Source organism: Bos taurus, chromosome Y (assembly GCF_002263795.3).
Source record: "Bos taurus isolate L1 Dominette 01449 registration number 42190680 breed Hereford chromosome Y, ARS-UCD2.0, whole genome shotgun sequence".
NCBI classification, from domain to species: domain Eukaryota; kingdom Metazoa; phylum Chordata; class Mammalia; order Artiodactyla; family Bovidae; genus Bos; species Bos taurus.
The window spans coordinates 28,280,601-28,295,453 of record NC_082638.1 but is presented as its reverse complement, the minus strand read 5'-3'; the positions used below and the strand labels follow the sequence as shown (position 1 = coordinate 28,295,453).

General features: G+C 46.7%; 1 protein-coding gene across 1 annotated transcript; it reads left to right on the top strand.

The window, feature by feature from the left end:
* Positions 1-4,861: 4,861 nt before the first annotated feature.
* Positions 4,862-6,985, top strand: LOC132344673 (testis-specific Y-encoded protein 1-like; the record flags this gene model as incomplete). The annotated part of the gene is made up of 6 exons (XM_059884313.1): positions 4,862-4,925; positions 5,008-5,402; positions 6,178-6,253; positions 6,437-6,550; positions 6,646-6,791; positions 6,908-6,985. Coding segments are annotated over 6 exons (873 nt in total), but the record flags the coding sequence as incomplete, so codon positions are not given.
* Positions 6,986-14,853: the final 7,868 nt, after the last annotated feature.

Genomic DNA, 14,853 nt, shown 5'->3' with positions numbered 1-14,853 from the left:
AACGAATCTGCTGCTACCACTGCTAAGTCTCTTCAGTTGTGTCCGACCCTGTGCGACCCCATACATGGCAGCCCACCAGGCTCCCCCATCCCTGAGATTCTCAAGACAAGAACACTAGAGTGGGTTGCCATTTCCTTTTCCAATGCATGAGAGTGAAAAATGAAAGTGAAGTCCGTCAGTCGTGTCCAACTCTTAGTGACCCTGTGGACTGTAGCCCACCAGGCTCCTCCATCCATGGGATTTTCCAGGCAAGAGTACTGGAGTGGGGTGCCATTGACTTCTCCGACTGAACGAGTCTAGGTCCTGCCATTGTTCGATCCCCCAACACATACTCCTGAACCCACATCTCGGTTTCAGCACTGAACTAGGCTGGGTCCTGACCTTGTTCAAACCCCCAACAAACACTCCTGAGCGTGCATCGCGGTCCATGCACTGGGTCCTGCCCATGTTCAAATCCCCGACAAACACTCCTGAGCCAACATCTCCATCCCTGCACTGAATCAGGATGGTTTCTGCCTCTGTTCAAGCCCTGACAAACAATCCTGAGCCAACAACTCGCTCCCTGCCCCTGAACTAAGGTGAGTCCTCCCCTTGTTCAAACCCCCAGAAACACTACTGAGCCCTCATCTCACGCACAGCACTGAACCAGGCTGGGTCCAGACCTTGTCAAAACCCCCGGCAAAAACTCCTAAGCCCACATCTCAGTCCCTGCACTAAAATAGGCTGGGTCAAGCCCTTGTTCAAACCCCTGACAAACACTCTTGAGCCTGTATCACCGTCCCTGCACTGAACTAGGCTGTGTCCTGCACTTGTTCAAGACTCTGACAAACACTCCTGAGCCAACATCTTGGTTCCTGCACTGAACCAGGATAGTTCCAGCATTTGTTCAAGTCCCGGCAAACAATCCTGAGCTGACAACTCTCTCCCTGCCACTGAAGTAAGGTGTGTCCTCCCCTTGACCAATACCCCAGGCAACACTACGATCCCATATCTCACTCACTGCACTGAAGTTCGCTGGTCCCTGCCCTCATGCAAATCCCTGACAAACACTCCTGAGCCAACATCTCCATCCCTGCACTGAACTAGAATGGTTTCTACTTTGTTCAAGCCCCCAGAAAAACATCCTGAGCTGACAACTCGCTGCCTGCCCCTGAACTAAGGTGTGTCCTCCCCTTTTTCAATCCCTCTGGAAACACTCCTGTACCCGCATCTCACGCCCTGCCTTGAAGCCGCCCGGTTCCTGCCCTTATTCAAGACTTTGATAAATGCTCCTGAAACCACATTTTGGTCCCTGCACTGAAGCAGGTGGGTCCTGCCCACGTTGAAGGTCTAACAAACACTTCTGAGCCCATATCTCGCTCTCTACACTGAACTGGGCTGAGTCCTACACTTGTTCAGATTAGATCAGTCGCTCAGTCGTGTCCGGCTCTTTGCGAACCCATGAATCTCAGTATGCCAGGCCTCCCTGTCGAACACCAACACCCGGAGTTCACTGAGACTCACGTCCATCCAGTCAGTGATGCCATCCAGCCATCTCATCCTCTGTGGTCCCCTTCTCCTCCTGCTCCAATCCCTCCAAGCATCAGAGTCTTTTCCAATGAGTCAACTCTTCGCATGAGGTGGCCAAAGGACTGGAATTTAAGCTTTAGCATCATTCTTCCAAAGAAATTCCAGGGCTGATTTCCTTCAGAATGGACTGGTTGGATGTCCTTGCAGTCCAAGGGACTCTCAAGAGTCTTCTCCAACACCACAGTTCAAAAGCATCAATTCTTTGGCGCTCAGGCTTCTTCACAGTCCAACTCTCACATCCATACATGACTACAGGAAAAACCATAGCCTTGACTAGACGAAATTTTGTTGGCAATATAATGTCTCCGCTTTTGAATATGCTATTTAGGTTGGTCATAACTTTCCTTCCAAGGAGTAAGCGTCTTTTAATATCGTGGCTGCAGTCACCATCTGCAGTGATTTGGAGCCCAGAAAAATAATGTTTGCCTCTGTTTCCACTGTTTCTTCATCTATTTCCCATGAAGTGATGGGGCTGGAGGCCATGATCTTCGTTTTCTGAATGTTGAGCTTTAAGCCAACTTTTTCACTCTCCACTTTTACTTTCATCAAGAGTCTTTTCAGTTTCTCTTCACTTTCTGCCACAAGGCTGGTGCCATCTGCATATCTGAGGTTATTAATATTTCTCCTGGCAATCTTGATTCCAGCTTGTGTTTCTTCCAGTCCAGCGTTTCTCATGATGTACTCTGCATGTAAGTTAAATAAACAGTGTGACGATATACAGCCTTCGCATATTCCTTTTCCTATTTGGAACCAGTCTGTTGTTCCATGTGCAGTTCTAACTGTTGCTTCCTGACCTGCATACACATTTCTCAAGAGGCAGATCAGGTGGTCTGGTATTCCCATCTCTTTCAGAATTTTCCACAGTTTATTGTGATCCACACACTTGTTCAAGACCCTGACAAACACTCCTGTGCCAATATCTTGTTCCCTGCACTGAACTAGGCTGGATTCAGCACTTTCTGAAGTCCCCTGCAAATACCTCTGAGCCAACATCCTGGTCCCTGCACTGAAGCAGACGGGGTCCTGCCCTTTTTGAAACACCTGACAAACACTCCTGAGCCCACACATCAGAAACTGCACTGAACCAGGCCAGAAACTACACATGTTCAAGCCCCCAACCAACTGTTCTGGGCCTGCATCTGACTCAAAGGCTGGTTTCTGGTCTTATTTAAGCCCGCAGCAAGCAATCCTGAGCCCACAAATCGCTCCCTGTCCCTGATCTAAGGTGTGTGCTCCCCTTGTTCAATCCACCAGGAAACACTACTGAGCCTGCATCTCACTCACTGCCCTGAACAAGGGTGGGTCCCGCCAAAGTTCAAGCCATGACAAATACTGTTGTGCCAACATCCCAGTCTCTGCACCAAACCAGCTGTTTCCTGCCCATATCAACCATGGCAAACACTCCTAAGACCACATCTTGGTTCCTGCACTGATAGCGGCTGAGATCCTGGCCATATTCAAGCCTAGACAAACACTCCTGACCCCATTTCTCGCCCCTGAACTGAACTAGGCTGTGTCCTACACATGTTCAAGACCCTGACAAACACTTCTTGGCCTTCATCTGACTCTCAGGCTGATCTCCTTCACTACACTGAACTAGGCTGGGTCCAGCACTTGCTGAAACCCGTGGGAAACACTCCTGAGCCCATATCTGGGTCCCTTCTCTGAACCAGGCCAGGTCCTGCCCTTGTTCAAGCACTCAAAAAACACTCCTGAGCCCACATCTCGATCCCTGCACTGATCGCGGCTGGATCCACCCCTTGTTCATCCCAACAGACACTCCTGAGGCCACATCTCAGTCGCTCCAATGAACCAGGCTGGGTCCTACCTTTGTTCAAGCCCCCAACAAACACTCTTGAGCCCACATCTCAGTCCTTGCACTGAATCAGGTGGGTCCTGCCCATATTCAAGCTCTTTGTAGAATGCATATATCATATATCAGGACTATAGGATGGCTGGCTTAGCTTGGTCCTCTTGCTGCTTCAGGCCCCACAGGCTTGTGTGATAGGGCAGGCTGGGATGTGTTCTCACATGGAGAACAGTACCACTTTGAAAGGGCCTCAATAGGGTAAATGGCAGACGTGCATGTCTCCGACACCGGTGAGTCATGGAACTTAAGGGGAACTGTCTTTAGAGTCTCCCTGGCAGGCATTCGAACAAGGTTCAGGGAGTTCCCTCATGCCAGCAGAGCGGGCCCCATTTCTCCCTCTGTGCAAAGTGTGGCCAAGCCACCTCAGGCCTGTGCAGTGTTCACATCTGTCCAGCGAGGGAGGGAGGGTCGCACGTCCAATTCTGCAGTTCAGCAGTGACCGCCCACTGTTGGCTCTCAAGGTTGAGAAAGCACTCTCCGAACGTGTGGACTAAAACCGTCTAATCTCCCATTGCTGCAACTCACTCAGGACGCGAAGGGCTTGCAAAGGATAAGCGTCTTTTCTGAGAGCTGCTGTCCAGAGAGTGGCAGACGGCAACAGCACTACTTAGAGAGACAGAGACACACAGACATCAGTGCCTGGTACACACACAGAAGGATTGTCCAGAACAGTGCTATGCCGGAAGCAAAGATAGAGAGACAAAGAGCGAGCTCTGCACCCTAAACCTCTGGCCTCCCTGAACAGTGGAGATCAATGGTAGCAAATGTTGCGGTTTTTCCCTACTCCCCTAGTATCAGGACAGCAACAGGCTCTCTGTCCCATGAAGAAAAGTATCCAGCCACTTGGCACCCCTGCATATCCTTTGGATAGTCAGGGAGAGCTCCCAGCTATTGCCTGTCCCAGGGGACACAGGAGGGTATTGTTTGGATTGTGGAGCAGGAACCCGTGGTTGGAATTTCCAGGGCCAGGTCAATGACAGCACCTGGGGCTACCCCAGCCACATGCAAAACCCTCTACAATCCTGGTGCAGAATCTGGCCATGTGGGGGCACTGGAGCACAGGAACCGCAGAAGATGCCCTCCGGTCTAGGGGCATGTCCATAAGGGTGCCGCCCACTACCCTCTCCGCCCTTGGTCTAGATTTGGGCAAGGAGCCTGTGCTTGGCTCACAGCCTAGGCTCCTGCCTGTTTTCCGCTGATGTCCCAGGGCCCGTTCACCCTGGCCTGGGCTGTCCGGCACCCCTTTCCTTGGCCTCACGCCACCCCCAACACACCACTCCCCACCTCCCGACCATCCCCCTCACTCCCCGCCCCCAAAGAGCTAGTGGGTCCCACAGGTTCACTGCAGCCTGGGCCACCATTATGCACCATTCTCTGTGCTGTTATATCGTGTCCCTTCACATCTGCCCCAGCTTGGGCCAAGAGGAGCGTGAGAGGCGATCAAAGGAAGGTGGGAGCGTCCTGGGACCCTTAGCTGTGAGCCCCAGTACTCAGGGAGAAGCCCCCACCCCTCATCCCGCGACCTGCCATCCTGATGCTGTGCGCAGCTGGAACCTTGCAACCACCAGTTGTCACGCCAAGTGAAGAGGCCATCCTCTTTAGGGTGGAGGCAGTGCAAGACAGCGAGACCCTGGTGGACCGAGACGTGGCAGGGATCCGGCGGGAGTTCCGGCTGCTTGCAGAAGACATCATGGAAGAGGTGGAGGTTGTGGCAGATGAGGAGCAGAAACAGTGGTCCTCCCAGGAGCTGGAGGAGAAGACGGTGGAGGAGCAGGGCCAGGACAGGCCGGGAGGTCCGAGTGAGCACCAGGCGCTAGATGTCCTGAAGGCACTGGCCGCCCTGCAGGTGGAACTGAGCTCTGAGTGTGAGCAAAACCACAGGGCCTACCATCAGAGGAGGAAGCATCACTTGGCTTGGGGGAGTGCCATCATCCAGGGCATCCCTGGCTTCTGGGCCAAAACTGTATCCTTTCCGCTGCTCCTTTGGGTCCACTGCTCATGAGGAGGAGGAGAAGGGGCAGGAGCAGGAGGAGGGGGAGGGGGCGAGGGCACAGGAAGGGCGCTGGAAGCCCCTGAAGAAAATGTGGTCCTGGGCAATTGGCAAGCTCCAAAGGCCCAGCAGAGTACGGTCTGGGCAGGGCTACAGATGTACGTGTTGCAGCCATGCCTTTGAGTGTCTCCTTCAGGCCTGCATCTGAGGAGGAGCAGCACCTGAGGCCTCCAAGTCAGGAATGACCAGAGATGGTACACAAGAGCAGCATCTGCACAGCTATTGCTGTAAATGTGGGTGATCCTGGCATATAGCTGAGACATGTGAGTCATTCACATACACACACAACACACACACACGTACACACACACACACACACACACACACAACCCCTTTGCTTTCAAACACGGATTGTCACAGGACTGCAAATCTGACCATGTAAGCAGTGACATGCCACTACCAAGCATACACAGGTCTGGAGGAGAACAGTAGCTGTCAGAAACCAGTCCCTGCTCGGAGAATGCAGACCACCTCAGACGCACACCACCACAAGAGGCCCAGAGCCATGAGCGTGTCTGATGGTATGGCAAAGCCTGATGACATCAGGGGTGGCCAGGTAACAGGCAGTGCCCAGCTCCTTGCAGATGCCTTTTCCAATATCTTTGTTCCACCCCAGACTAGGACTGATGCTCCTGGCTCTTCTTGGCCTGGCATGTAGCTCCCTGAATGGCTCCTTGACCTAAAGCAGATTATGAGCCACCCTCAAGTTTCCGTCATGATCAGCGACCAAGATCAAGACTTTCTCGACTACATGATCGACTTGAAGATCAGTGAGGAAGACTGAGGAAGGATGGGTATGGGACCTGGCAGGGAGTGGGAAGATCCTGTTAGCCATGTTCCTGCACTGTGAGACTTTGGAGAGGAGTCATGGACGCTGTTAATGCCTGCCTGGGAGGCAAGCTGAGGCCCCTAGAAGTTTGCACCTTTTCCCTCCTCCCTATCCTGGCAGGTGCAGGTGCGGAGCCATCTGCAGTCCCACTGCAAGCTGATCTTTTCCTTTCAGGACAACCCCTACTTCTTGAACACCATGATCATTAAGGAGTATTACCTTGACAACACTGGTAACACGTGGCTCCCAGGGTGATGAGTGTGGGTGTGCAAGCATGTAGATGATCCACCTGTGGAGTCCACCCCAGTCTCCCCTGTCTTTCCGCAGGGAACAGGGCATGTCATTCCACTCCAGTCCACTGGTTCTGGGACTTTGAATGGGCATCCCCCAGGCACAGTCTGGACACCAGGAGCCTTAATTTTCTCAACTGGCTTTCAGGCCACAATGGCCCAGAATTGAACACGATTGCTGATGTGGGGTTGCTTTGGGCCTGCACACAGGTGATGATTAATGTTGGAGTTCTTGGCTGCTCATGGGAGGGTTCAGGGCCTGGTCAGCCCTGGGTTGACCTTGCTCGTGTTGCCAGCAGCTCATCAGCAATGACATGTGGGACAATCCCCTGAAGTACTACCTCGGGGAGGATGATTCTTCCATCAGAGATAACTGACAGAAACACATGTGGTGAGGCGGTCAGGAGATAGGCCCTGAGGGACAGCCTTATCGTAGCTGGGACACTATCCTTTCCCAAATGGGGATGCATTTGGGATGCATCTCTCCTAGGATGCAAAACCACAGGCATCCTAGGAGAGACAGGATTTGAGTGTGGCATGCCTCCAGGCACTTCCAGCCTGCCTCCCTGGCAGTGCAGAAAGGCGAGGAAAGCACAGGTGGTTGTACGTGTTTGACCCTGTGCCCGGATGAGCCTGTGAGGGAGGGAATGGAGTGAGCAAGGAGTAATTGCATGTCCCAAAGGACCTCAGGAGAGTGGGAGACAGGGAAGCCCCTGGGGGCAGTTTGGGGCCTGCTGGTTTTCAGGGTCCAGGGTCTAGGCAATAGCAGTCCTGCCAAAGATACGCCATGGTGGGTGCTGAAAGTCCTGACGTGAAGTTCTTCTTTCCTCTGGGGTCTTGCCACTGGCTTTGGGGGCCTGAGGGGCAAAAGTGTGCGTCTGTATCTGAGAGAATTCGAGCAGTCTCGCTGAAGCAAAATCTCCGATTATGTCATAGGGGACCTGAAACCAGGTGATGCTCAGAGGGAAGCTGCGTTCCAGGTGACCGTCTTGGATGCTCCTGGGCCCAAATGGAGGCTGGCTTCCTTGGCATGTGGGCTGTGTAGGCAAGCAGAGATGTGTGACTGTAGGGAGTCCTACCTGGGCCTAATGAGAGCAACTGGAAGAGAGTCTTGACATCTAGCAAATCACTGTGGCCTTGGTGGTTCAAGCTGTCTTGGTGCCTTTGAGATAGAAAAGCTGCTTTCCGCCCAAGGGAGGCATGAGCTGTGGGCCCACAAAGGGAAGGTTTTGCAGGGCATCATCTGTTTGGGGACTCCATGTGCATGGGTAGTGTTAAACAGAAGGGAGGACGTGTAGGAATGCCACCTTACCTTTATGGCCTCAGGTTCCAATCTTTGTATCTGAAGAGACCCTGTATCCATGTGCACCTTTCTCACAACATTGGATAAGACCCAGGCCTATCACAGTCTCTTGGGGCTCTTGGAGGCTCAGGCGTCTCTTTGGCCTTTTCCTGCTACATGGAGATAGCCCTTGGGGGCACATGTAGACAGGTGCACACATAAAGCTACACAGATAGGAAGAACAGAAGGCCTCACTCAGAATGTTGTTGTCCATAAAGGGTGGTAGGCTAGCAAGAGGGGCACAACATTGACAAGGAATGACCTAGATAGGTGCACACCGAGAGAGAGGTTCTCCAAGTCAGCTGAGCCCAAAGGTCCTTGTTTTCTGTCCCCACATGGATCAGGCCAATGTGACTGGTACTGTGAAGCTGTCCAAGGTGATGGGAGAATGCAGAACGCAGGCGCATGTCATACAGCTGTTCATGGCAAGTGCTTCCAACCCTGCTTGCTGCTCTGCAGGTCGGTCCGTGTCACTGGCAAATGCCAAGATTTTGTAACCTTTGAGGATAAGTCACAAAGTTAGATGGAGAAGGCAATGGCACCCTACTCCAGTACTCTTGCCTGGCAATTCCCATGGACAGAGGAGCCTGGTATGCTGCAGTCCATGGGGTCACAAAGAGTCGGACATGACTAAGCGACTTCCCTCTCAGTTTTCACTTTCATGCGTTGGAGAAGGAAATGGCAACCCACTCCAATGTTCTTGCCTGGAGAATCCCAGGACGGGGGAGCCTGGTGGGCTGCTGTCTATGGGGTCACACAGACTCAGACTTGACTGAAGTGACTTAGCAGCAGTAGCAGCACAGAGTTAGAAGTGCAAGGTGACATGATTAATTAACAAGTGAAAGGAAACAACCAGGAAAAGAAAGTTACTTTTTGTTTGTGAGCACAAAGGTACTTAACAAAATTCATATTCCTAGAGAAGAAAGCTTGTAGTTTTGCACGTGTGTGTTTCCTCTCAGGGATGTTACTGTGTACACGCACATGTGTGTGCACACATGGGCATAGAAGTCCCTGCCAGTGTGCTTGTGAGTATGAGCTTCCGGAATTGACCTAGCCAGGTGATGGAAGTTGGATAGCAAAAACATGAAGGTGTTAGAGAAAGGTACATATGCTCTGGCCAGCAGAAGCACTGAAGCCAGGGATTCGATCCCCATTATCTCACTGAGCAAACACGTTCTAAGTGGGATCACAGGGGTGCACCCAGGATGTCTGGCAGAAAGTAGAGGCAGGAAAAAAGAGCCTGGGGAATGTGCAGAGAAAAGTCCACTATATCTGCAGTTTATGAAAAGTAGAAATGTACCAGGAAGGAGAAACCGTACTTAATTAACTGAGATATCTAGCTAAGGAGATTTCCAGCCAAACAGCCAAAAGTGCTTCCTGGTTTCTTCTTGCTGCCTATAGTAAAATATAAAGGGAAATTAAAAAAAATATATTTAAGAGAAAATATTAAAAAATAAGACAGAACTTGCTGAATTGGAAATTTTCCAGTCTTTTAACATGACAGAGGATGCTAAAATTAATGGCTCTCAAACAAGGTTCTATCCAGGGCATTGAGATAAGGTGGTCTAAATATAACATTTTATAACACCTATACATCAATTCTTATTTATTTATTTATTTTTAATAAACGTGGTCTAAAGATGAGTGAGTGTAAAATTCTTTGTTAAGCCTCAGAAAGCTGGAAGGGGATGCTTCATGGCATTATTTAGGCAGGCCAATGCCTTCCAAAGAGTTCAGGGGTGTCACTCAGAGACATTTCAGTCACACAATAAGACTTGTACCAAGTTTCAGGGTGTTATCCCTCAGCTATCTCAGCAGAAAACCGAGACAGAGTAGGCCTTATTATGAAGACATGTGTGATGGTGGCTTTGGAGTGGAGTGCTTTACCATGAAAACCAGTAAGATTATCAGGAGACACACCAAGTTTTTAAGATAACATATTTAAGTTCAGCTTGGACTGAAAGGACCAGCAATAGTACAAAATAAGAGACCTCTGAACTTCTACCTTTGACAAGCAGGAAGCAGGCTAGGGAGACTGTTTCACTGTAACCATATACTACCCACCTTTCCTGCAATGGAATCATGTCAGAGGGCAGAATTAAAAATTCAGAGACTGAAGCCTAGGAAGTTTCCAGGCCTTAAATCCTAATCAAAGGACTGCCAACAAGAACCCGTGGGATTTCAGAACTGCTACTGTTGACTCCCATCTCCCCTCCTCTTTCTGGAACAGGAGTGCCCATGAAGGTTATCTATGCCTGACCCAGCACTGTATGTTGGCTGTGAAAGTGAGCAGATTAACTCATCTCTTTTGTTCACAAATCATCAGGTCTAGAGGAACTACACGTGTATAATTTGAACTGATGTGTTGGAGATGACTTGAGAGTCTCCTGGACAGCAAGGAGATCAAAATAGTCAATCCTAAAGTAAAGCAGTCCTGAATATTCATTGGAAGGACTGATGCTGAAGCTGCAGCTCCAATACTTTGGCAACCTGATTCTAAGAACTGACGCATTAGAAAAGACCCTGATGCGGGAAAGATTGAAGGCCGGGGAAGGGGACAGCAGAGGATGAGATGGTTGGATGGCATCACCAGCTCAATGGACTTGAGTTTGAGCATGCCTCTGGAGTTGATGGTGGACAGGAAACCCTGGTGTGCGGCAGTCCATCAGGTCGCGGTCCATATCTGGACTTGACTTCGATGACAAGGTCCTGAATTTCAAGTTAATGCTATAATGGATAAATTATTTGAAAGCATTTGCAGGAAAATGCATTTTGGACATACAAGTATGTAAACAATTTGTGGCCATGGGTGTACCATGTGGTTTTAAAGTATGTCCACAAATCCTTTCCTTCAAGGGTGGTCCTTATACTCCCCTTTACATGTAGGCTGGACTTAGTGGCTCACTTCTAATGTTAGAATATTGTAGAAATGAAAATGAAGTCTCCTTGCTCATCCTCTTGGATCACTCATTCTGGAAGCCAGCTTAGTCGTATCTTGAGAACACTCAGGTAGCCCAGGAGAGAGGCCCATGGGAAAGAACTGAGGCTTTCTCCCAACAGCCAGCAAGGAAACTGGTTTCAACAGCTATGTGAGTAAGCCATCTTGGAAGGAAATCCACCAGCCCATGTCAAGGCTTCAGATGACGACAATCTCATGAAACCCTGAGCCAGAACCCTCAACTGAATTACTCCTGGATTCCCAACTTTCAGCAGCAGTATGAGATAATATTGTTTTAAGCTGTTGCTTTGGGATAATTTGTTATGCAGCAGTAGTTCGTTAATGCACTGCCAACTTTGTCTCATGTCTTTATACCGGGGCGCCTGTCCATTTAGTCCAATCTAAGCTAGATTCTGCTACTTCAGTTTAGAAAACATACTTCACCCTTGATCTGACCACCCTCAGATCAGATCAAATTCTTTATCACTCACCTCAATATCTTATCAGTCTTGCCTAGCCTCAGCAATGATCGTCTCAGTTGAGCCAGAATCCACCAGCACCCTTATGGTCATCTTAATAAGTTTCCATCCACTGACACCCACTCTGTTGTTGTTCATTGCTTTTCAGTCTCCCAGTCTCTCTTTGCTATCACATGGACCCACCCTGTTCCTTAGCTATAAATCCCAGCTGTGTCCCTGCTGGAGTCAGGCTTAAGCTCACTCTCTCTCCCGTATTATAAGACCCCCGCTGTAGTACTCTTACCTTGAATAACATTTTTCTTACCACCTTTAGGAAGTGTTATGAATCATTTGTTTAACATTTCCAGGTTCTGTTAGTAGGGATTATTCTCAAAGGAATAGTTCTATACCTTTACTTTTTATACTATATTCCTTAGGGGAACAAATTTCTAGAATTAAAACATTTCATGTTTTTACCATACAAACAGAAAATATCTTTTAAAATATATTTATATATCTTTAAAAAATGTAGTAATCTGAAAAGGATGTGTATATAGACATGCCAGTGTATATACACACATACCCTCAGACCTCCAAGGAAAACTTAATTCTCAGTAAACTATAAATTAAAACATTCACCTGCAAGTAGTGAAATCTTTGGAATTAATGTGCCAAAAAATCATAGAGAATGAGATTTTAATTTAAAAAATGTATACATAAAACCATTTGGGATTCAGACAAAATAGGTTATTTAAGTAAAGATAGGTCAAGCCCTAAACCATCTAGTAAAAAAAAAAAGAAAAAAGAAAGAAAGAAAGGAAATAATCTCATGTAATAACCTATAATGAAAAATAACCTAAAAAATAGGCATGTATATGCATAACTAAATCACTCTGATATACATCTGAAACACAACATTGTAAATCAAATATATTTCCATAAAATTTGTAAAGAAAGCTTTTACAATGTATGATTATAAAGAAAAAATCCTAAAGAAAGTAGAAGGTATATATGAATTGAAACAAAAATAGAAAACAACAAAAATAAAACTTGTTGGGATAATAAAACAAGAGCTGCTTCTTCGAAAAAAAAAAATCAGAAACATTGATACAACTGTAGCCAATCTAATAAGGGGAAGAGGAGGTTAATTCCAATACTAGAAATGAATGACACATGGAATGGGATTTTGAGATGGTAATATTCAACACTGAGTGGAATTACTTTTGTTTCAGGAAAGGTCAAGTCAAGCCAAACTGGGAAAAGAAAGGGAAGGAAAGAAAGAGGAAGACAGGCATGGGAAGAAAGGAAGAAAAGGAAAGTAAGGGAGAAAGAAAGAAAAGTAAATGTCTCAACAGATGTTGTAAATATCCAATGAAATAATTCTCTTTAAAATCTAAAAACAGAAACAGAAATTTATTAAGCCATATCCTCATTGCCTTTGATGGTACTAAGAACCAGAAAACCCATTTACACATCACTGTTTAGAATTTCTGGACACCACAATAAGATTGTTTAAAGAAAAGAAACAAACAAAAAAAATGCTATATTATTTGTAAAAAGATGGACAACAGAAATAATTTTTTAAAAAACATTTTATTTTTATAAATAGTAATTTTACTGACAATGTTTTGGCAACATTAATAAAACAATAAATTTTACCTGAAAGAACAAGCAAAGTAGACAAGGAAATTCACCAAAAGCAATAACAAAATAGTCATCTTGACAGATATTCAATACATTTGTAAAAAAAAACAAAGTGCCGTTGCCTGAAAAAAATATAGAGATATCAAAAGAAAAAGAGAGGAAGCTCCTGAAAGAACTCAACTCAGTATTAACTGTCTTTGTTCTGCAGGCACAGAAACTTACTCAAGTTAATTTTACGAAGCAAAGCCCTGATGTTATTATCTCTTTTCAGGTTTTGTGTGTGTGTGTGTGTGAAAATCTAGGAACTTTAGGCTGGACAGGGAAGACGAGTGTAGAGACTTAAAGTGTCTTTAAGGAGGAGAAGGAAAAGGAGAGGTGTGAGGATTTCATTGTGTGGTTTGAACAGCATTGGGGAAGCTCAAACAAGGGATGTAGCAATGTTCTTCTTCTGGGAAGAGCATTCCCAGAAGAAGAGCATTTGCAAAGTCTTTGGATTGGGAAGAAATTGAATTTGCTTAGGGAAAGCAAGGCCAGTGTTGTCAAAAACAGGGCAGCAGTGGGGAAAATAGTAGAGTAGAATGACAGAGAATGGAAGAGAGGAAGTAGTCAGGGACCATATCACTGGAAACTTTTCATTTGGCAATAAAAACAACTTGTACTCTTTAGGAGCATACTACAGAGCAAACAACAGTAACAGTATTGATAATCCTAAGCAACAATAAAAACATATAAATAAAACATTTCATATTTACTATAGAAATAGAATAAAGGAGATAAGAATGCAATAGTCTGCACATTTATACATAGAGTTTTCACCTGAGACCAGAAGACAAACACACACACACACACACACACACACTCGTTATACAACTAAAAGAAGTTTAAGCTGACACTTAGCAAAGTGCTTTGGCCCAAGCGAACTAACTGGAAAGGCCTGGTAAAATATTCAAAGTGCAAACCAATCAATCAAGCATTGAGTAAATAAATACAATTTACTTGTATTTGAATTTACACTCAGGAAATTACCTAAAATGGAGACAAGAGACTCACTACAGCTTAGTCATCTGTAGTCCTTTCTCTTTTGTTCTGAGAGGGATGGTAACCCCTTGGTGATTATCACTTTCTAGCATTTTGTGAAAGCTTAGAGGATTTAAATGAATTGTGGGGAGGGGCAGAAAGAGTGGGGAGAGACAAAGAGGAGGAGAAAGGAAGAGGAAATGGAGAGATTTCTCTTGACATAGGTCTACAGCCAAGATTCCAGGTTCCTTGAATGGTGCACAGAGATTCTAGATATCTGTGCCAGAAGTGGAGAAGGTATGGCATTCAACTCCAGGAGGAGACTCAACTCCAGGAACCCACAGAGGAAGCCAAGTGTGCTGATGTTCAGGAACCAGTACTTAGAGGGTACACCACAGGTCTGTGAAAGAGCCCTTGGAGATCACACAAAAAAAGGTTTCCACAAGTATAATCACAGACTAGGTAGTTGGATAGAGTAGAGGAAGGATGATAACTCTATGACTTGATAATTACTGAAATAAATGAGAAAATTCCTGCACATCAGACTGTGTCAAGTAAGATGGAAACCCAGTATTAGTTTGATAAAATGGGAAATTACACAAAGAATTAGCTGTTAACTTTAATACATTCCTGCCCAAGGCAAGATAAGATACAAAAGTGAAATTGTCACGTTAAACTAGGGTAAGACACATGTAACTGGAAAAGGTAAGGAAAAGTTCTATAGAGGGTTTAATCACCCTGGACCCTTTGTATCCACTACATTTACTCTTCTCGGACAACTCCTTTGTAGCTTAAGGGAAAGAGAACTAAACTTAGCTCAATTCATAAACTGAAAAGATTCCCTGT